This window comes from Mustelus asterias, chromosome 5, assembly GCF_964213995.1.
Source record: "Mustelus asterias chromosome 5, sMusAst1.hap1.1, whole genome shotgun sequence".
Taxonomy (NCBI): domain Eukaryota; kingdom Metazoa; phylum Chordata; class Chondrichthyes; order Carcharhiniformes; family Triakidae; genus Mustelus; species Mustelus asterias.
Genome location: NC_135805.1, coordinates 7,785,345 through 7,808,320, shown reverse-complemented (window position 1 = coordinate 7,808,320; position 22,976 = coordinate 7,785,345). Strand labels below are relative to the sequence as shown.

Below are 22,976 nucleotides of genomic sequence, written 5' to 3'. Positions count from 1 at the left end.
TCTTTATTCATGTACCCATCCAGATGCCTCTGAAATGTTGCTAGTGTGTCTGCTTCCACCACCTCCTCTGGCAGCCCCTGCTGGTAGGACTGTGCAGGAGATAACACAGTAAGAAGTTTAACAACACCAGGTTAAAGTCCAACAGGTTTATTTGGTAGCAAAAGCCACACAAGCTTTCGAGGCTCTGAGCCCCTTCTTCAGGTGAGTGGGAATTCTGTTCACAAACAGAACTTATAAAGACACAGACTCAAATTACATGAATAATGGTTGGAATGCGAATACTTACAACTAATCCAGTCTTTAAGAAACAAAACAATGGGAGTGGAGAGAGCATCAAGACAGGCTAAAAAGATGTGTATTGTCTCCAGACCAGTGAAACTCTGCAGGTCCACGCAACTGTGGGAGTTACAAATAGTGTGACATAAACCCAATATCCCGGTTGAGGCCGTCCTTGTGTGTGCGGAACTTGGTTATCAGTTTCTGCTCAGCGACTCTGCGCTGTCGTGTGTCGCGAAGGCCGCCTTGGAGAACGCTTACCCGAATATCAGAGGCCGAATGCCCGTGACCGCTGAAGTGCTCCCCAACAGGAAGAGAACAGTCTTGCCTGGTGATTGTCGAGCGGTGTTCATTCATCCGTTGTCGCAGCATCTGCATAGTTTCCCCAATGTACCATGCCTCGGGACATCCTTTCTTGCAGCGTATCAGGTAGACAACGTTGGCCGAGTTGCAAGAGTATGTACCGTGTACCTGGTGGATGGTGTTCTCACGTGAGATGATGGCATCTGTCGATGATCCGGCACGTCTTGCAGAGGTTGCTGTGGCAGGGTTGTGTGGTGTCTTGGTCACTGTTCTCCTGAAGGCTGGGTAGTTTGCTGCGGACAATGGTCTGTTTGAGGTTGTGCGGTTGTTTGAAGGCAAGAAGTGGGGGTGTGGGGATGGCCTTGGCGAGATGTTCGTCTTCATCAATGACATGTTGGAGGCTCCGGAGGAGATGCCGTAGCTTCTCCGCTCCGGGGAAGTACTGGACAACGAAGGGTACTCTGTCCACTGTGTCCCGTGTTTGTCTTCTGAGGAGGTCGGTGCGGTTTTTCGCTGTGGCGCGTTGGAACTGTTGATCAATGAGTCTAGCGCCATATCCTGTTCTTATGAGGGCATCTTTCAGCGTCTGGAGGTGTCTGTTGCGATCCTCCTCATCCGAGCAGATCCTGTGTATACGGAGGGCTTGTCCGTAGGGGATGGCTTCTTTAACGTGTTTAGGGTGGAAGCTGGGGAAGTGGAGCATTGTGAGGTTATCCGTGGGCTTGCGATACAGTGAGTTGCTGAGGTGACCGTCCTTAATGGAGATGCGCGTGTCCAAGAATGCAACCGATTCCGGAGAGTAGTCCATGGTGAGTCTGATGGTGGGATGGAACTTGTTGATGTCATCATAGAGTTGTTTCAGTGATTGTTCACCATGAGTCCAAAGGAAGAAAATGTCATCGATGTATCTAGTGTATAGCATCGGTTGAAGGTCCCGTGCGGTGAAGAAGTCTTGTTCGAACCTGTGCATGAAGATGTTGGCATATTGAGGTGCAAATTTGGTCCCCATGGCTGTTCCGTGTGTCTGGATGAAGAACTGGTTGTTGAAGGTGAAGATATTGTGGTCCAGGATGAAGCGGATGAGATGTAAAATTGCATCTGGAAACTGGCAGTTGTTGGCGCTGAGCACTGAGGCCGTTGCAGCAATGCCATCGTCATGGGGGATGCTGGTGTAGAGTGCTGAGACATCCATTGTGACGAGGAGCGCTCCTGGTTCAACTGCTCCATGTGTGCCGAGTTTCTGTAGGAAGTCCGTAGTGTCGCGACAAAAGCTGGGGGTTCTTTGTACAATGGGTTTCAGGATGCCCTCGACATAGCCGGAGAGGTTCTCGCACAGGGTCCCATTGCCCGATACGATGGGACGGCCGGGTGTGTTTGCCTTGTGTATCTTCGGGAGGCAGTAGAGATCTCCAACGCGGGGAGTACGTGGGATGAGAGCACGGAGGGTGTTCTGAAGGTCCGGATCAAAGGTCTTGATCAGAGTGTTGAGTTGACGGGTGTGTTCTTTGGTCGGATCTGCAGGTAACTGTCTGTAGTGTTCCTCGTTGTTGAGTTGTCGGTACACTTCTTTGCAGTAATCCGTTCTGTTCAGTATGACGATGGCCCCTCCTTTGTCTGCTGGTTTGATGACAATGTTGCGGTTGGTCTTGAGAGCGTGGATGGCGTTACGTTGTGCTTAGGTGATGTTCGGGGCTGTCTTGTGAGTGCGGCTGATAAATTTGGTGTTGACGCACCTCCTGACGGCTTGGGCATACATGTCAAGTCGAGGGCAGCGGCTCAACCGGGATATTGGGTTTATGTCACACTATTTGTAACTCCCACAGTTGCGTGGACCTGCAGAGTTTCACTGGCTGTCTTGTCTGGAGACAATACACATCTTTTTAGCCTGTCTTGATGCTCTCTCCACTCCCATTGTTTTGTTTCTTAAAGACTGGATTAGTTGTAAGTATTCGCATTTCAACCATTATTCATGTAAATTGAGTCTGTGTCTTTATAAGTTCTGTTTGTGAACAGAATTCCCACTCACCTGAAGAAGGGGCTCAGAGCCTCGAAAGCTTGTGTGGCTTTTGCTACCAAATAAACCTGTTGGACTTTAACCTGGTATTGTTAAACTTCTTACTGTGTTTACCCCAGTCCAACGCCGGCATCTCCACATCAGGAGATAACAGTCAGGTTCCCATTGGGTGGAGAAGCTGGCCTGAAAAAACCCAAAGCTGATTTCCTTTCGGCCCCACACAGAAAGCGTAGGCCTTCCTTGCTGCATGGCTGCCCCCGTGGGAGAGACTTCCCTGATATTTGTGAGCAGCTTTTGGATGGCGCAAATCGGCACCATTTCCTGCCAACCCTCCCTCCCCCTAGACAGCCCACGGTAATAAATGAGGCCTGAGAGTTAAAACACGCCGGTTTGATTTTTACTTCAGCTCCATCGGAACAAAACATGGCACTAAGCCACATAAGTCCAAGCATTAGGTCAGCTATTAGGAGAGCTGACCTAATGCTTGGACAGAGGGATAAGATTTAACGAGCATCTTAATCAGGAGAGAAGCATCGTGAGGTGAAGCAATTAGAATCGGGAATGTGCAAGGGGCCAGAATTGGAAGAACACTGGGATCTCAACTTTGGCCCATAACTTTGTGGGCGACTGCAGCTTTAAGAGTTCTCCAAACATTCTCTCAAGCTAATACCCTCCATACCAGACAACATCCTGGTAAACCTTTTCTGCACTCTCTCCAAAGCCGCCACGTCCTTCTGGTAGTGTGGCGACCAGAACTGGATGCAGTATTCCAAATGTGGCCTAACCAACGTTCTATGTAACTGCAACATCATATGCCAACTTTTATACTCTATGCCCCGTCCAATAAAGGCAAGCATGCCATATGCCTTCTTCTCCACCTTTTCCACCTGTGCTGCCACCTTTAAGGATCTGTGGACTTGCACACCCAGATCCCTCTGTGTGTCTATACTCCTGATGGTTCTGCCATTTATTGTATAGCTCCCCCCTGCATTAGATCTCCCAAAATGCATCACTTCACATTTATCTGGATTAAATTCCATCTGCCATTTCTCCGCCCAGTTTTCCCGCCCATCTATATCCTGCTGTATTTTCTGACAATGTTCATCACTATCCGCAACTCCAGCAATCGGGTATGGATAGAGTGGATTGGAAGGGTCTATTTAGAAGAAGAATAGAAGAATCATAGAAACCCTACAGTGCAGAAAGAGGCCATTTGGCCCATCGAGTCTGCACCGACCACAATCCCACCCAGGCCCTACTCCCTTATCCCTACATATTTACCCACTAATCTACGCATCTCAGGACATTAAGGGGCAATTTTAGCATGGCCAATCAACCTAACCCACACATCTTTGGACTGTGGGAGGAAACCAGAGCACCTGGAGGAAACCCACGCAGACACGAGGAGAATGTGCAAACTCCACACAGACAGTGACCCAAGCCGGGAATCGAACCCAGGACCCTGGAGCTGTGAAGCAGCAGTGCTAACCACTGTGCTACCGTGCCGCCCATTTACTTTAGCAGAAAGGTCAATGACGAAGGGGCAGAGATTTCAAATGATCAGTAGAAAGATTAAAGGGTATATGAGGGAAAGCTTTTGTACACAAAAATTGTGGGAGTCTATAACTCACTGCCTGAGAGGGGAATAGAGGCAGAAGCCCTCACCTCATTTAAAAGGTGTTTGAATATACAGCTCAAGTACTGTAACCTGCAGGGATAGGGATAATGCTGGCAAGTGGGATTAGGCCGGGTTGCTCATTTTTCAGCCAGCACAGATTGGCCTCTTACTGTGCTGATTTTATGGGGGAGATTTTTCTGTTCCCATTTTCATGGGGCAGGATCAGTGAAAGGAGCAGAAAATCATGCAAGCTTTCCGAATTGTGTTTCATGTGAAGGCGTGACCCAATTATCCCCCTCCCCCACTGAAAGTTCACAGGATCATTCCTGCGAACCTCTAGATCCCCTCCAAGGCCAGTACATCGTTCCCCAGGTATGGGGCCCAAAACTGCTCATCTGTTAGATTATCCATTCACGTCAGTATGAGGGCATGTCAATGTGAGTTATGACTGCTCTTCCACAGCGTGTACCTGGCAGGTAGAACCCACTGGAGGAACTCAGGTTCATGAGCATTGCCCATGGGAGAGAAGGTCATGTCCAAGCAGTATCTGGGCACAACCTCCTGGCATTGCCTCTCGGCACTGCCAGTCAGGTATTACTGGAGGCAGTGCCCTGCCAGTGCTGGGGGGGGTGTTACATGGGGGACAGAGGGTCCAGGATTGTATTTTATTTTTACTTTTGTGTACTGGGATAGCCTTTAGAAATGGCACCCTGGTCTTGAAAAAAATAATTTGCTGGTGAGATGGACTCGATCAGAATCCCGTCAGCATTAAGTCATGGCACCCACCCCTTTAATTCCTTTTGACTACATCGATACAATGGAGAAAGTGTCACTTTTCCTGCTTGCTGCCACGTTTTGCAAGAAAATGATCAAATTCTGATGTATGACTTTGACATGACAGCTATTAATAACTTATAACTCAGGCAGAAATGTAATCAGAGCACACATTGTGGAGATATACAAAGATTATGCCACATCACTTCAAACTGATTGCTGTGGAAAGTTAACAGATATGAATGAATGAGCCTGTCTCACCATAGTCTGGTCCACCAAAAAGGCTATAATGTTCAGATTGTCTGTATAAGGAATCCTCCTTCGCTGCAGCTCTGCTTCCCAGATTACTCTCAGCAATATATCCCGAAACGTTTGATTGAAGGGACCACTATACGATAGAAATCCAGTAGCCAATAGCACATCTCCCACCAACCTAGAATACAAGAGATGGAGAGAAATCAAATGCAAATGATATCAATACAAGAGTGAAAAAGAATGTTGTTAAACAGTAAAATCTGTTTTAAAAACATTGGCCAGAATCTTGTTTTAGCGCTGTGACCCAACAACAAGTCCAGAAGTGTACAGGACTTGCGTTCATAGGTGGGATGGTGATGATGCAGCAGGCAGAATTAAATATTCATGGCTGAGGTGCCTGACTAATCATGCACTGAGAGTGGGCACAAAGCAGATGATCCTGCCCTTGCCTCACATGGTCACAGGTTTGGGCGCCATACTTAATGGGCACCTAGACAGGCATTCATTCACTGAAATCTTTCATAATCTGTCTGATTGATTTGGAGAAAGGAGAATATAACCGCTGTCATAACCTCTTTGACTTTATTTCACCGGATATCCTGAACCACTGTTCCCGTCTGCTCATCTTCTGCCACCTCCCTCCTCTCCCCCAGCCCCCCAACTCCATGACCCCACCCCCGCCCCCCCTTCCTGGATAATCTCACATACTGCTTCTACACCATTGTTCCCCTATTCCCACAAAACGCATCTCCAAATTCCGTGGTCTGGGCCTCGGCTCCTCCCTCTGTGACTGGATCCTGAACTTCCTAACTCACAGACCACAATCAGTAAGGATAGGCAACAACACCTCCTCCATGATCCTCAATACCGGTTCCCCCCAAGGCTGTGTTCTCAGCCCCTTACTATACTCCTTATACACCTATGACTGTGTGGTCAAATTCCCCTCCAATTCGATTTTTCAAGTTTGCTGACAACACCACTGTAATGGGACAGATCTCAAACAATGATGAGGCAGAGTACAGGAATAAGATAGAGAATCTGGTGAACTCGTGCGGCAACAATCATCTCTCCCTCAATGTCAACAAAGTGAAGGAGATTGTCATCGACTTCATGAAGCGTAGAGGAGAACATGCCCCTCTCTACGTCAACGGGGATGAAGTAGAAAGGGTCGAGAGCTTCAAGTTTTTAGGTGTCCAGATCACCAAACAACCTGTCCTGGTCCCCCCTCCCGACACGATAGTTAAGAAAGCCCACCAACTTTCTCATAAGACTAAGGGAATTTGGCATGTCAGCTACAACTCTCTCCAATTTTTACAGATGCACCATAGAAATCATTCTTTCTGGTTGTATCACAGCTTGGTATGGCTCCTGCTCTGCCCAAGATCGCGAGGAACTACAAAAAGTCGTGAATGTAGCCGAATCCATCACGTAAACCAGCCTCCCACCCATTGACTCTGTCTACATTTCCCGCTGCCTCAGCAAAGCAGCCAGCATAATTAAGGACCCCATGCATCCCGGACATTCTCTCTTCCACCTTCTTCCGTCGGGAAAAAGATACAAAAGTCTGAGGTCATGTACCAACCGACTCAAGAACAGCTTCTACCCTGCTACTGTCAGACTTTTGAATGGACCTACCTTGTGTTAAGTTGATCTTTCTCTGCACCCTAGCTATGACTGTAACACTACATTCTGCACTCTCTCATTTCCTTCTCTATGAACAGTATGCTTTGTATAGAAGCAATACTTTTCACTGCATGCTAATACAGACAATAATAAATCAAATCAAACCTGCCATTCTGGAGTGAAGTCTCAGAGCAGACAATAAGTACAGTTTAGCAATGTCATCTTGCAGATTCTCCTCCAGTCCACCCCGGAACGGTCGGTAGGCACTGTTTTTCAGTGATAGTAGCAGGAAGATCTTCCTACTGACCCAACAAATGGTGAGCCCTATACTTAACATTGACCATAACCAGGTCCCCAACTCCCTGTCAATGTCAACATCTCCATCCCTGACCTGTACCTCAGAACTTTTGGTGTTGTTACACCATTGTCCTTGGACATGAACCCACACTGACCCTGGATCTGAAGCCACACATTTCTCTCTTGCTGCTGAGTTAATTGCAAAGCTACCATGACATCTGGTGAAATAGTTTTTTAATGAGTATGCATGACGGGGGCGATTCTCCCATCCCATTGTGCTAATTTTCTAGCGCAGCCGGCTGGGAGATTCCCGCGTCGGACAATTAGGCCGTGCGACCTTAAGATAAAGCAGCAGAATTAGGCCATTTGGCTCATCGAGTCTGCTCTGCCATTCAATCATGGTTGATATGATTCTCATCCCCATTCTCCTGCCTTCTCCCTGTAACCCTTGATCTCCTTATTGATCAAGAACCTATCTATCTCTGTCTTAAAGACACTCAATGACCTGGCCTGCATAGCCCTCTGTGGCAATGAGTTCCACAGATTCTTCTGGCTGAAGAAGTTCCTCCTCATCTTAGTTTTAAAGGAGTATCCCTTCACTCTGAGGTTGTGCCCTTGAGTTCTAGTCTCTCTCAACAGTGGAAACATTCTCTCCACGTCCACTCTATTTAGGCCTCTCAGTATTCTGTAGGTTTCAATTAGACCCAGACTCCTCAACCGCTCTTCATATGACAACCCTTCATTCCTGGGATCATTCCTGTGAACCTCCTCTGGATCCCCTCCAAGGCCAGTACATCGTTCCCCAGGTATGGGGCCCAAAACTGCTCACAATATTCCAAATGGGGTCTGACCAGAGCCTTATACAGCCTCAGAAGTACATCCCTGCTCTTGTAGTCTGGCCCTTTAGAAATGAATACTAACAATGAATTTGCCTTCCTAACTGCCAACTGAACCTGCATGCTAACCTTAAGAGAGTCCTGAACCAAGACTCCCAAGTCCCTTTGTGCTTCAGATTTCCGAAGCCTCTCCCCAGTTAGAAAATAATCTGCGCCCCTATTCTTCCTACCAAGTGCATAACCTCACACTTTTCCACATTGTATTCCATCTGCCACTTCTTTGCCCATTTTCCTAGCCTGTCCAAGTCATTCTCCAGCCTCTCGATTTCCTTAACACTACCTGTCCCTCTACATATCTTTGTATCATCCAGAAATTTAGTAACTATGCCCTCAGTTCTATCTTCCAGATCATTAATGTATCTATTAATGCTCGGAGGTCTTTTTAGAGATCTCCCAGAGATGTGCGCATGCGCGGGTCCCGCTCATCCTGCCGATTTCAGCCACTTCAGTGGGAATGGGCCCCACCTCCTGGTTTTGAATGATAATCACGCTAATGGCCTCTGCAGTGCACAGAGTGTGGGAGATTCATTTCAGGAAACACGCTGAAAAACCCAAGGCAATTTACTCCAATTTGAGACTTGGAAGAATTCCAACTAAAATGTCTATGCATTGCAAATTGGTTCCCACTGCTTACTGGTGGGAAGCTCGATTCATCTTCAGTCTACCACAACTGTAAATTCCCTAATTTCATCCAGCTGACATTTCAACACCCACAAAATTAAATGCACCTGCTCAACTCATTTCCCACTGCCAGTAGAAGCACAAGGTACCAGCCAAACTGTGTCTCTAGGTAAAGTACATGTTGAATATTATTAATGCCTTTGGCTAGAGTGCATAAGTAATGCTATCTGGCAGAGATTAGTGTCAATGGCAGTAATAATTTAATTATCAGAATGAGTAGTTGGCTACAAACCTATTCTAGCTTAGATACCAGTATTATCCAGGTACAGGAAAGATCAGCAAGTGAATGTGACAGGAATGCAGCATGAAGTATTCAATTGCAATTTTAACCTGCCCCTTTTGGCCAGGTTTATGTAACCCCCTGTTGAACACCATATGGGGCTACTATTTAACTGTTCGATTTACAGGATCCTGAATTCCTAGCAGTTGATGGTGAGCTGGCTAAATTTCCTGTTTACCCATAAATGCCAGTACAGGCTTGCATGAAAAGGATTTGAGTATGTTTAGCCCGGTGCCTCCAAAAATGTTATTGAGATAAACCTTATAATGAGAAAAGGTTTGGAACAACAAGGTAAACGGAATAAATTCCAATTAACAGTTTCAACCTGAGAAATGTTCAGAATATCACCAAGCACTTTGAATTTTAAACGTTGGGGCCCATCCGTTGGTGCACATCTGAAGAAAACCACATCCTCAGCAACCCACTTCTGTTACCGTTCCTGTCTGATAGTACTCACTTAACCCCGACACACACACAGTCCAGACGGGTGTACGAGAGGGAAGATGATGGAGCAAGCACACGAGGCAGAGGTGCCGCGAGCTATCTGTGTAGTAACGCAGGTCCAGTGCGCTGAAGGCTGTCCCCCTCGGCAGTCATGAAAAACCAAGCAGTTCTACCTGAGAAATTTTAACTTCAAACTGAGTTTTTATTGCCTCCGAAAAGCTCCTCTCGAAAAACGTGGCTGTCCCTCTTCTGCACACTCCCTCCTCTGCTCTGCAGCTGCTTCACTTCCTGGCGCCTTTTTTTTCCCCGCCCCCAGAAGCAATCCCATTGGCCCAGCCCGCATCACTCAACAAACAGCATCCTGTTCACAGCACCCGCCCGGCAAACAGGACACTGAAACCCACAAGGGACAAAGAACACTGGTAAATGTCTTCCCCACAAATTTTCCTCAGTCCCTTACATTTAGAACACAAAAACTAGGAGCAGGAGTAGGCCAACTGGCCCATCGAGCCTGTTACGCCATTCAACAAGATCACGGCTGATCTTTTCGTGGACTGAGCTCCACTTACCTGCCCACTCACCATAGCCCTTAATTCCTTTGCTGTTCAAAAATGTATCCATCTTTGCCTGAAAAATATTCAACGAGGTAGCGTCAACTGCTTCACTGGGTTTTCCACGGATTTACAACCCTTTGGGTGAAGCAGTTCTTCCTCAACTCAGTCTGAAATCTACTCTCCCTTATTTTGAGGCTACATCCCCTAGTTCTAGTTTCACCCGCCAGTGGAAACAACTTTCCTGCTTCTATCTTATCTATTCCCTTCATTATTTTATATTTTTCTACAAGATCCCCTCATTCTTCTAAATTGCAATGAGTATAGTCCCAGTCTACTCAGTCTCTCCTCATAAGCCAACCTTCTCAACTCCGGAATCAACCAAGTGAATCTCCTCTGTACCCTCTCCAGTGCCAGTATATCCTTTCTCAAAACTGTACACAGTGCTCCAGGTGTGGCCTCACCAGCACCTTATACAGCTGCAACATAACCTCGCTGCTTTTAAACTCCATCCCTCTAGCAATGAAGGACAGAATTCCATTTGCCTTTATAATTGCCTGCTGCATCTGCAAACCAACTTTTTGTGATTCATGCACAAAGACACCTGCATCCCTCTGCACAGCAGCATGCTGCAATTTTTGACCATTTAAATAATAGTCAACTTTGCTGTTATTCCTTTCAAAATGGATGACCTCACATTTATCAACATTGTACTCCATCTGCCAAACCTTTGCCCACTCACTTAGACTATCTATATCCCTTTGCAGACTTCCAGTGTCCTCTGCATACTTTGCTGTACCACTCATCTTCGTGTCAACTGCGAATTTTGACACACTACACTTCGTCCCCAACTCCAAATCATCTATATAAATTGTGGTCCCAACACTGATCCTTGAGGCACACCACTATTCACTGATCGCCAACCAGAAAAATGCCCATTTATCCCCACTCTTTGCTTTCTGTTAATCCTCTATCCATGCTAATATATTACCCATAACACCATGCACCTTTATCTTATGCAGCAGCCTTTTGTGTGGCACCTTGTTGAATGCTTTCTGGAAATCCAAATACACCACATCCACCGGCTCCCCGTTGTCCACCGCGCTCATAATGTCCTCAAAGAATTCCAGTGAATTAGTTAAATATGATCTGCCTTTCATGAACCCATGCTGTGCCTGCCCAATCGGACAATTTCTATCCAGATGTCTCACTATTTCTTCCTTGATGATAGAATCAAGCATTTTCGCCACTACACAAGTTACGTCACCCGGCCTATAGTTACCCACCTTTTGTCTACCTCCTTTTTTAAACAGTGGCGTCACATTTGCTGTTTTCCAATCTGTGGGAACCACCCCAGAGTCCAGTGAATTTTGGTAAATTACCACTAATGCATTTGCTATTTCCCCTGCCATCTCTTTTAGTACCCTTGGGGTGCGTTCCATCAGGGCCAGGAGACTTGTCTACCTTTAGCCCCATTAGCTTGACCAACACTACCTCTTTCGTGATAATGATATTTCTAGGTCCTCACCTTGTCATCAATTTTTGGCATGTTATTTGGGTCTTCCACTGTGAAGACCTACACAAAATACCGGTTCAATGCCTCAGCCATTTTCTTATTTTCCATTATTAATTCCCCCTTCTCATCATCTAAAGGACCAATATTTACCTGAGCCACTCTTTTTCATTTAATATATTTATAGAAGCTTTTGCTATCTGTTTTTATATTCTGAGGTAGTTTATTCTCATAATCTATCTTACTTTTCTTTATAGCTTTTTTCGTGGCTTTCTGTTGACCTTTAAAGATTTCCAATTCTCTAGTTTCCCACTAATTATTGCCACTTTGAAAGATGTCTGGTTAGGTGCGTTGACCCGAACAAGTGTTGGGACTCGGGAAATTGCACAGTAACGTCATTGCAGTGTTATTGTGAGTCTTGCCTGTGACTAATAAATAAACTTTACTTTTTTTCTTTCAATTTTATTACCTTCCTTTATTTCCTCAGATATCCATGGCTGATTATCTCTTTTTCTATAGTCCTTCCTTATCACTGGTATATATTTTTGCTGAGCACTGTGAAAGATCGCTTTGAAAGTCCTCCACTGTTCCTCAATTGTCCCACCATAAAGGTTTTGCTCCCAGTCTCCCTTAGCCAATTCCTCCCTCATCCCATTGTCATCTCCTTTGTTTAAGCACAAGACACTGGTATTGGATTTTACCTTTTCACGCTCCATCTGTATTTTAAATTCTACCATACTCTGATTGCTCCTTCCGAGGGGATCCCTAACTGTGAGATCATTAATTATTCCTGTCTCATTACACAAGACCAGATCTGGGATAGCTTGCTCCCTCATAGGTTCCATTACATACTGTTCAAGGAAACTATCGCAGATGCATTCTATGAACTCCTCAAGGCTGCCTTGACCGACCTGATTTGATCAACTGACAAGTCGATTAAAATCCCCCATGATGATTGCTGTACCATTTTTACATGCATCAGTTTTTTTCTTTGTTCATTGCTCGCCCCACCTTGATATTATTTGGCTGCCTACAGACTATGCCTATCAATGACTTTTTCTCCTTTTCTATTTCTAATTTCCACCATACTGGATTCAACCTTTTTCTACATAGAACCTATATCATCTCTCACTACTGCCCTGATGTCATCCTTAAATATCAGAGCACCACCTCCCTTATATTCTTGACTGTCCTTCCGAATTGTCTGATACCTCTGATATTTAACTCCCAGTCATGATCACCCTCAACCATGTCTCTGTAATGGTCACCAAATCATATTCATTCGCAATGATTTTGTCCGTCAACTAGTTTTGAATGCTATGAGCATTTGGGAAAGTGCCTTTGTGTTTGTTTTTATATTATCTTTTTGAACCCTAACATTTCCTGAGTTCTCCTTCCTTTTAACGTTTTTCATAATTTTCCATCTAGCTAAACCTCCTCCCCACATCCTAACCTACTGCTTTGCTTCCTATTAACCATTATAGTTCTCATAGTTTAACCCTTCCTTTTCCCCCCCACTTGCTAGTTTAAAGTCCTTTTGTGACCACCCTATTTATATCCTTTCCGCCAGAACATTGGTCCCAGATCAGTTCAGGTGAAGACTGTCCTAACAGTGCAGATCTCTTCTGTTCCAATACTGATGCCAATACCCCATGAAATGGAACTCCTCTTTCCCGTTCCACTCCTTTTAACCACGTATTTACTTCCCTAATTTTCTCATTCCTATGCTACTTCACACGTGGCTCGGGTCGTAATCCAGAGATTATAACCCTTGAGGACCTGTTCTTTAATTTAGTTCCTAGTGCTTGATTATCCACAAACAGATCCTCTTTCCTAGTCTTGCCTATGTTGCTTGTCCCAACATGGACCACAACAACTGGATCCTCCCCCTCTCAGTTCAATATCATTTCACGCCGGTCAGAGATATGTCTCACCCTGGCACCGGGCAGGCAACATGCCAAGCCATACAATGAATCAGAGTTCTGGGATTGTCAGTATTTCTGGCAACCCAATGAGCAGCTCTTGCCTGTTGATTTGTGCTTTAAACTCCTTGCACTGATCTGTCCATCTGATTTTCTCTCCACTCAGGCCATCAATCAGTGCTGATGCAGCTTCCATCTTTCTTCGACATGTTTCTGCATCTTCCAGCAGGTCCTAAACAATAAAAAGAAGTCACGACCCTCAGCTGTCTGATTTGGTTTGACAACACTGCAGCACACAGAGGAATAAATAACTCATATCAGCAGCAATTCGGGTCTCTACATCCTTACAGACACTCTGAAACCTTCCTACTTACTACGTAGCTTGATAAAACTCTCTGGACTTGAATCAAATATGGCCAACTTGCAAACACTGATGAAACCTGAAGGAAAACTTAGTGGAAAGCACCATCTTAAATAAACATAACATTGGCCAGAACTACAATCATTCTCAGCCCTGCTCCCACCCCCTCGGCAGGTTCACAATTGGCTACCAGCAAGATCTTCCATTCCCACGGACGTCAATGGTCACTTGCGTTGCTCTCTGGCCACGTTGCTAAAGAATCCATTGTAGGGATTCCTCAGCGAAGTGTGATGTCATTCATTTAGGGAGGTCAAACAATTATAGGGAATATGCAATAAATGAGAATATACCAAGAGGTGTAGATGAAGTGAGAGATCTTGGCATATAAGAGCACAGATCTCTAAAGACAGCAGTTCAAGTAGACAAGGTTGTAAAGAAGGCATATGGAATGCCTGAATGGTCGAATTTCTGGTGCAGATGGAGGGGGAGAAAGTAGGGTCCCAAACCAATGTCCTCTGCTTGAACAGAGGGGAGTACGATCGGATGAGGGCTGAATTAGCTAGGGTGGACTGGGAGAGCAGACTGGTAGGTAGGACAGCTGAGGAACAATGGAGGATTTTTAAGGAGATCTTTTTGAGTACTCAGCAAAAATATATTCCGGTGATAAAGAAGGACTGTAAGAAAAGGGATAGCCAGCCGTGGATAACAAAGGAAATAAAGGAGAGTATTAAATTAAAAACCGATGCGTACAGAGTGGCCAAAAATAGTGGAGACTAAGAAGATTGGGAAAGCTTTAAAAAACAACAAAGAATGACAAAGAAAGCGATAAAGAAAGGAAAGATAGATTATGAAACTAAACTAGCTCTAAACATAAAAAATAATAGTAAAAGTTCTAACAAATATATAAAAAGGAACAGAGTGGCTCGAGTGAATGTTGGACCCTTGGAGGACGAGAGGGGGGATTTAATAGTGGAAATCTGTACAGGGCATTGGTGAGGCTGCAGCTGGAATACTGTGCGCAGTATTGGTCCCCTTATTTGCGGAAGTATGTATTGGCCTTGGAGGGAGTGCAGAGAAGGTTCACCAGGTTGATACCAGAGATGAGGGGTGTTGATTATGAGGAGAGACTGAGCAGATTGGGTTTGTACTCGTTGGAATTTAGAAGGCTGAGGGGGGATCTTATAGAGACCTATAAGATAGTGAAGGGGCTGGATAGGGTAGAGGTGGAGAGATTCTTTCCACTTAGAAAGGAAACTAGAACTAGAGGACACAGCCTCAAAATAAAGGGGGGTCAGTTTAGGACAGAGTTGAGGAGGAACTTCTTCTCTCAGAGGGTGGTGAATCTCTGGAATTCTCTGCCCACTGAAGTGGTGGAGGCTACCTCGCTGAATATGTTTAAATCACGGATAGATGGATTCCTGATCGGTAAGGGAATTAGGGGTTATAGGGATCAGGCGGGTAAGTGGAACTGATCCACTTCAGATCAGCCATGATCTTATTGAATGGCGGGGCAGGCTCGAGGGGCTAGATGGCCTACTCCTGCTCCTATTTCTTATGCTCTTATGTTCTTAAAACGAGGAAATGGCTGAGACTTTAAATAGGTTTTTTGTGTCGGTCTTCACGGTGGAAGACACAAATAGTTTACCGAATGTTTGCGATCGAGTGTTGGTAGGAGGAGAGGTACTCAATACAATTATTGTTACTAGAGAGGCAGTGCTTGGTAGACTAACGGGACTGAAGGTGGACAAGTCCCCGGGCCCGGATGGAATGCATCCCAGGGTACTGAAAGAAATGTCAGAGGTAATAGCGGATGCGTTAGTGGTTATTTATCAAAATTCACTGGACTCTGGGGTAGTGCCAGCTGATTGGAAAATGGCTACTGTTACGCCGCTGTTTAAAAAAGGAAGTAGACAAAAGGCGGGTAACTACAGACCGGTTAGCTTAACGTCTGTAGTTGGGAAAATGCTGGAATCCATCATTAAAGAAGAAATAGCAGGCCATCTGGATAAGAATGGTTCGATCAAGCAGACGCAGCATGGATTCATGAGAGGAAAGTCGTGTTTGACGAACTTACTGGATTTTTATGAAGATGTGACTAGTGCGGTTGATGGAGGGGAACCGGTAGATGTGGTGTTTTTGGATTTCCAAAAGACATTCGATAAGGTGCCTCACAAAAGGTTGCTGCAGAAGATTGGGTCACACGGAGTTGGGGGTAGGGTGTTAGCGTGGATTGGGGATTGGCTATCCGACAGGAAGCAGAGAGTTGGAATAAATGGGTGCTTTTCTGGTTGGCAGATGGTGACTAGTGGCGTGCCGCAGGGATCGGTACTGGGGCCTCAACTGTTTACTATTTACAGAGATGATCTGGAGGAGGGGACTGAGTGTAGGGTAACAAAGTTTGCTGATGACACGAAGATAAGTGGGAAAGTGAATTGCGTGGAGGAAGCGGAAGGTCTGCAGAGAGATTTGAATAGGCTGAGTGAGTGGGCGAGGATCTGGCAGATGGAGTATAACGTTGGCAAATGCGAGGTTATTCACTTTGGAAGAAATAATCGCAAATTGGATTATTATTTAAATGGAAAAAAATTACAACATGCTACTGTGCAAATGGACCTGGGGGTTCTTGTGCATGAGTCGCAAAAACTCAGTCTGCAAGTACAACAGGTGATCAAGAAGGCAAATGGGATGTTGGCATTTATGGCGAGGGGGATATAATATAAAAGCAGAGAAGTCTTGCTGCATCTGTACAAGGCATTGGTGAGGCTGCAGCTGGAATACTGTGTGCAGTTTTGGTCCTCTTACTTGCGAAAGGATATATTGGCCTTGGAGGGAGTGCAGAGAAGGTTCACCAGGTTGATACCGGAGATGAGGGGTGTAGATTATGAGGAGAGATTGAGCAGATTAGGTTTGTACTCATTGGAGTTTAGAAGGCTGAGGGGTGATCTTATGGAGGCATATAAGATAATGAAGGGGCTGGATAGGGTAGAAGTGGAGAGATTCTTTCCACTTAGAAAGGAAACCAGAACTCGAGGGCACAGCCTCAAAATAAAGGGGGGTCAGTTTAGGACAGAGTTGAGGAGGAACTTCTTCTCTCAGAGGGTGATGAATCTCTGGAATTCTCTGCCCACTGAAGTGGTGGAGGCTACCTCGTTGAATATGTTTAAGTCACGGATAGATGGATTCCTGATCGGTAGGGGAATTAAGGGTAATGGGGAGCAGGCGGGTAAGTGGAACTGATTCACTTCAGATCAGCCATGATCTTATTGAATGGCGGAGCAGGCCCGAGGGGCTAGATGGCCTACTCCTGATCATATTTCTTATGTTCTTATGTTCTTACTGGCAGAGATACAGAATATAAAAGTAAGGATATAATGTTCGAATTGTTTAAAGCACTGGTGAGACCACAACTGCGGATTTATGTGCAGTTCTGGTCACCACATTACAGGAAGGGCATATTTGCTCTCGAGAGAGTGCAGATGAAGTTTACAACGTTGCCAGGGCTAGAAAAGTGTAGCAACTTGGAGAGATTGGATAGGTTGGGGTCATTTTCCTTGCAACAAAGATTGAGGAGTGACTTGATTTAAGTGTACAAAATTATGAGAAGAGAGAGTGGACAGGATAAAATAGTTTCCCTTGTTGGAGAATTCTAGAATCAGGGAACATGGATTCAAAATAAGAGGCAGTTGGTGTTGAGGGGACATGAACATAGAACATAGAAAAGCTACAGCACAAACAGGCCCTTCGGCCCACAAGTTGTGCCGAACATGTCCCTACCTACTAGGCTTACCTATAACCCTCTATCTTACTAACTTCCATGAACTTATCCAAAAGTCTCTGAATAGACCCGATCGAATCCACCTCCACCACCACGACCGGCAGCTGATTCCACGCACCCACCACCCTCTGAGTGAAAAACTTACCCCTACCTACTCCCCAGCACCCTAAACCTGTGACCTCTTGTGGCAACCATTTCAGCCCTGGGTAAAAGCGTCTGAGAATCCACTCTATCAATACTTCTCAACATCTTATACACCTCTATCAGGTCACCTCTCATCCTTCGCTTCTCCAAGGAGAAAAGACTTCGCTCTCTCAACCTATTCTCATAAGGCATGCCACCTAATCCAGGCAACATCCTTGTAAATCTCCTCTGCACCCTTTCTATGGCTTCCACATCCTTTCTGGAATGAGGCGACCAGAACTGGGCACAGTACTCCAGGTGGGGTCTGACCAGGGTCCTATACAGCTGCAGCATTATCTCCCGATTTCTAAACTCAATTCCTCTATTGATGAAGGTCAGCATTCCATATGCCTTCTTAACCACAGCCTCTACCTGCGACGCTGCTTTGAGCGTCCTATGAACCCGGACTCCAAGATCCTTCTGATCTTCGACACTGCCCAGTGTTACCCTTCATATTACATTCTTTCATCCTATTCGACCTGCCAAAATGAACCACCACACACTTGTCTGGGTTGAAGTCCATCTGCCACTTCTCCGCCCAGTCTTGCATCTTATCTATGTCTCGTTGCAACTGCTGACATCCCTCTACACTATCCACAACACCTCCAACCTTTGTGTCATCAGCAAACTTGCCAACCCATCCTTCCACTTCCTCATCCAGGTCATTTATAAAAATCACAAAGAGCAAGGGTCCCAGAACAGATCCCTGGGGCACTCCACTGGTGACCGACCTCCATGCTGAAAAAGACCCATCTATAATCACTCTTTGCCTTCTGTGGGCAAGCCAGTTCTGAATCCACAAAGCAATGTTCCCTTGTATCCCATGCCCCTTCACTTTCTCAATAAGCCTTGCATGGGGCACCTTATCAAACGCCTTGCTGAAATCCATATAAACTACATCTACTGCTCTTCCCTCATCTATGTGCCTAGTTACATCTTCAACAAATTCAATTAGGCTCGTAAGGCATGATCTGCCTTGGACAAAGCCATGCTAGCTATTTCTGATCATACTATTCCTCTCCAGATGTTCATAAATCCTGCTTCTCAGGATCTTCTCCATCAACTTACCAACCACTGAGGTTGGACTCACTGGTCTATAATTTCCCGGGCTATCTCTTCTCCCTTTCTTGACTAACGGAACCACATCCGCAATCATCCAATCCTCCAATCCTCCGGAACCTCTCCTGTCTCCATTGATGACGCAAAGATCATTGCCAGAGGCTCAGCAATCTCTTCCCTCGCCTCCCACAGTAACCTGGAGTACATCCCATCTGGTCCTGGCGATTTATCTAACTTGATGCTTTTCAAAAGCTCCAACACATCCTCTTTCCTAATGTCCACATGCTCAATCTTCTCAGTCCACTGCAAGTCTGCACTGCAACTACCAAGATCCCTTTCCACTGTGAATACTGAAGTAAAGTCTTCATTGAGTACCCCTGCTATTTCCACCGGTTCTATACAGACTTTCCCACCGTCACATTTGATAGGTCCTACTCCTTCACATCTTATCTTCTTGCTCTTAGCATACTTGTAGAATGCCTTGGGGTTTTCCTTTATCCTGTCTGCCAAGGCCTTTTCATGACCCCTTCTTGCTCTTCTAATTTCCCTCTTAAGCTCCTTCCTACTAGTCGTATACTCTTCTAGATTTCTAACATTACCTCGCTCCCTGAACCTTTTGTAGGCTTTTCTTTTCTTCTTGACCAAGTTCGTTACAGCTTTTGTGCACCATGGTTGCTATAACCTACCATAACTCCCCTGTCTCATTGGATCGTTGCTGTGCAGAGCTCCAGACAAATTTTCCTTGAAAATTTGCCACATTTCTTCTGTACATTTCCCTGAGAAAACCTCCTTCCAATTTATGCCTCTAATGTCCTGCCTAATAGCTTCATAATTGCCCTTACTCCAAATTAACACTTTCCTAGCTTGACTGATCCTATCTCTCTCCAATGCTAATGTAAAGGAGATAGAGTTATGATCACTATCCCCAAAATGCTCTCCCACTGAGAGATGTGACACCTGCCCAGGTTCATTCCCTAATACCAAATCAAGTACAGCCTCTCCTCTTGTAGGCTTATCCACATACTGTGTCAGGAAGCCCTCCTGAACACACCTCACAAACTCCTCCCCATCTAAACTCCTTACCCTAGGGATATTCCAATCGATATTTGGGAAATTAAAATCTCCCATCACGACCACTGTTATTATCACATCTCTCCAGGATCTGCTTCCCAATCTGCTCCTCCACATCCCTGCTACTATTGGGCGGCCTATAGAAAACACCCAGTAAAGTTATTGACCCCTTCCTGTTGCGAACCTCCACCCACAGAGATTCCGTAGAAAATCCCTCTGTGGCATCCATCTTTTCTACAGCCGTGACACTACCCCTGATAAACAGTGCCACTCCCCCACCTCTTTTGCCTCCTTCCCTGTCCCTCCTGAAACATCTGAAACCCGGCACTTGAAGTATCCAGTCCTGTCCCTGGGATAACCAAGTCTCTGTAATGGCCACCACATCACACTTCCAAGTAGTGATCCACGCTCTAAGCTCGTCCATTTTGTTCACTACACTCCTTGCGTTAAAATACACACATCTCAACCCTTCGGTCTGAGCGCTCCCCTTCTCCTTCACCTGCCTATCCTCCCTCTGACTTTGTCTCCAAGCTCCTTTTATTTTTAAGCTAACCTCCTCTCTCCCAGTCACCTCATTTTGATTCCCACCCCCCAACCATTCTAGTTTAAACACTCCCCCGTAGCCTTAGCAAACCTTCCCGCCAGGATATTGGTCCCCCTGGGATTTAAGTGAAACCCGTCCTTTTTGTACAGGTCGCACCTGCCCCTAAAGAGGTCCCAATGATCCAGGTACCTGAATCCCTGCCCCCTGCTCCAATCCCTCAGCCACGCATTTATCCTCCACCTTATTCCGTTCCTTCCCTCACTGTCTCGTGGCACAGGCAGCAATCCCGAGATTACTACCTTTGCGTTCCTTCTTCGTAACTCCCTACCTAACTTCCTATATTCTCCTTTCATAACCCCTTCCCCTTTCCTGCCTATGTCAGTGGTACCAGTATGCACCACGATCTCTGGCTCCTCTCCTTCCCACTTCAGGATTTCTTGGATACGGTCAGAAACATCCCTGATCCCGGCACCAGGGAGGCAAACCACCATCCGGGTTTCTCGACTTCCTCCACAAAAACGCCTGTCTGACCCCCTCACTGTAGAGTCCCCGATCACCACTGCCTTCCTCCTCCTTTCCTTGCCCTTCTGTGCTACAAGGCCGGACTCCGCGCCGGAGGCACGACCACTGCTGCTTCCACCAGGTGGGCTGTGCACCCCAACAGTACTCAAACAAGAGTACTTATTTTTAAGGGGCACAACCACTGGGGTACTCTCTACCACCTGACTTTTCCCTTTCCTGACTGTGACCCACTTGCCTGCTTCTTGTGGCCCTGGTGTGACCACCTGCCTATAACTCCTATCTATCACCTCCTCGTTTCCCCTGACCAGACGAATGTCATCGAGCTGCAGCTCCAGTTCCCTAACTCGGTCCCTTCGGAGCTGCAACTCGACACACCCAGCGCAGATATGCACTTCTGGGAGGCTAGGAGACTCCACGACCTCCCACATCCGACACTGAGAACAGCAAACTGGCTTCACATTCATAATGCCCCTTTTCCTCAGATTCCACAGGGAATACTAGATTCAAAAGTTGAAAAACAAAAAACAAAAATAATTTTTTTTTCCCCCCTTCCTCTTCCCCCTTCTTTAAACCTAACCTCCCTCGCCCGTGTATGCCTAAGCCCACTGAGCCAAAGCCCTTGAGCTCTCACTCAGCTACCTGCTCACTCCGCTGCCCGCTAACGACGCTGCCTGCTGGATACTGCAGCCTACTTTTTAAACCGCCCGTGCGCTTAAAAAAAACCAATCCCTTTCCCAGGTCACCCCGCGCCCTTTTTAAGTGTCTGGAAGATCTTTTTAAGTGTCTGGAATTTGCTGCTCAAATTGGTGGCGGAGGCAGAGACCCTAAACTACTTTAAAAAGTACCTGTATCTGCACCTTACGTGCTGTAAGGTACAAGGCTATGGGCCAAATGTAAGAAGGTAGGGTTGGAACAGGCACCTAGGTGTCCTCAGGCTGGCATGGACAAAATGGGTGAAATGGCCTCCTCTTGTCCTGTAACTTTTCTATGGTTCTATGGTTTCGATGGGGTGTGGCCTTTGGCAGGACTGGAAGATCTGGCTAGTGAGGAGGGTCTGAAAGCCCCACCCATTGTCTCCGACCCAACATCTCAACAACCAGGATTCAATCTCCCCCAGACTGATGTGGCCACCTAATCTACAAATGGCACCTCAAAACCCTGCCTGTCTGTGACTGTGAAAACGTTAAACATACCTGGGACACATAATCGTATCTTGCCTTCACCTCATGTTTGAGGATGTCATTCTGGAATTATGATGTGGAGATGATGGCATTGGACTGGGGTAAGCACAGTAAGAAGTCTCACAATGCCAGGTTAAAGTTCAACCTGTTGGACTTTAACCTGGTGTTGTGAGACTTCTTATTCTGGAATCATACATACTCTCCAGCAGGAGATTGGATTGCTTAGGGAATTTGACATTAAAACTGGGATGACAACTTCTGCTCCTAAAGCCATATGAAAGAAGAAGATGAGAAGCTCTCTGGATATCCCCTCCATACTTAGGAGTTGAATGTGGAGATTCCTGAATCTTTCAAAACAGCAGATGACTGGAGAAACCCCATAGAAGTCTAACATCTGATAACTTTAGGAATATTAAAAATTGCTTCTTCTGTTTTATCAGCGATTGACTCTCTGCCCCTCTCTGTAACCTTTCCAGCAATGATGTGGAGATGCCGGCGTTGGACTGGAGTAAACACAGCAAGAGTTTTAACAACACCAGGTTAAACACCTTTCCAGCAAAACAACTCTCTAAGATGACGGCTTTCTTCTTATTCTGGTTCCTTCTGCATTGCCTGCGATTAACCACAGCCTTTATAGCTCTTTAGTTCTCTCAATTCTCTCGGTCACTTCTTCATCCAAGCTTTTGGTCACCTATCCTAATGTCTCTTCATGTGACCATGTCAAATCTTATTTCAGAATGATCCTATGAAGGGACCTTTTAATTATACTAAAGATTCTTGATGCAAAAAAAATGTTCCTATTGTTTGGAGATAATCATGGAAATATAGAATGT

General features: G+C 45.8%; 1 protein-coding gene across 1 annotated transcript in view; it reads right to left on the bottom strand.

Annotated features, from left to right (window-relative positions):
• Nucleotides 1-22,976, bottom strand: part of LOC144493944 (dynein axonemal heavy chain 8-like) — a 1,661,706-nt gene that overhangs the window by 287,075 nt on the left and 1,351,655 nt on the right. The window contains exons 77-78 of the mRNA XM_078213521.1: nt 13,552-13,679; nt 5,247-5,418 (exon numbers count right to left, since the gene is read on the bottom strand). Coding sequence (XP_078069647.1) covers nt 5,247-5,418; nt 13,552-13,679 — 300 coding nt within the window. The remainder of the gene's footprint in view (nt 1-5,246; nt 5,419-13,551; nt 13,680-22,976) is intronic.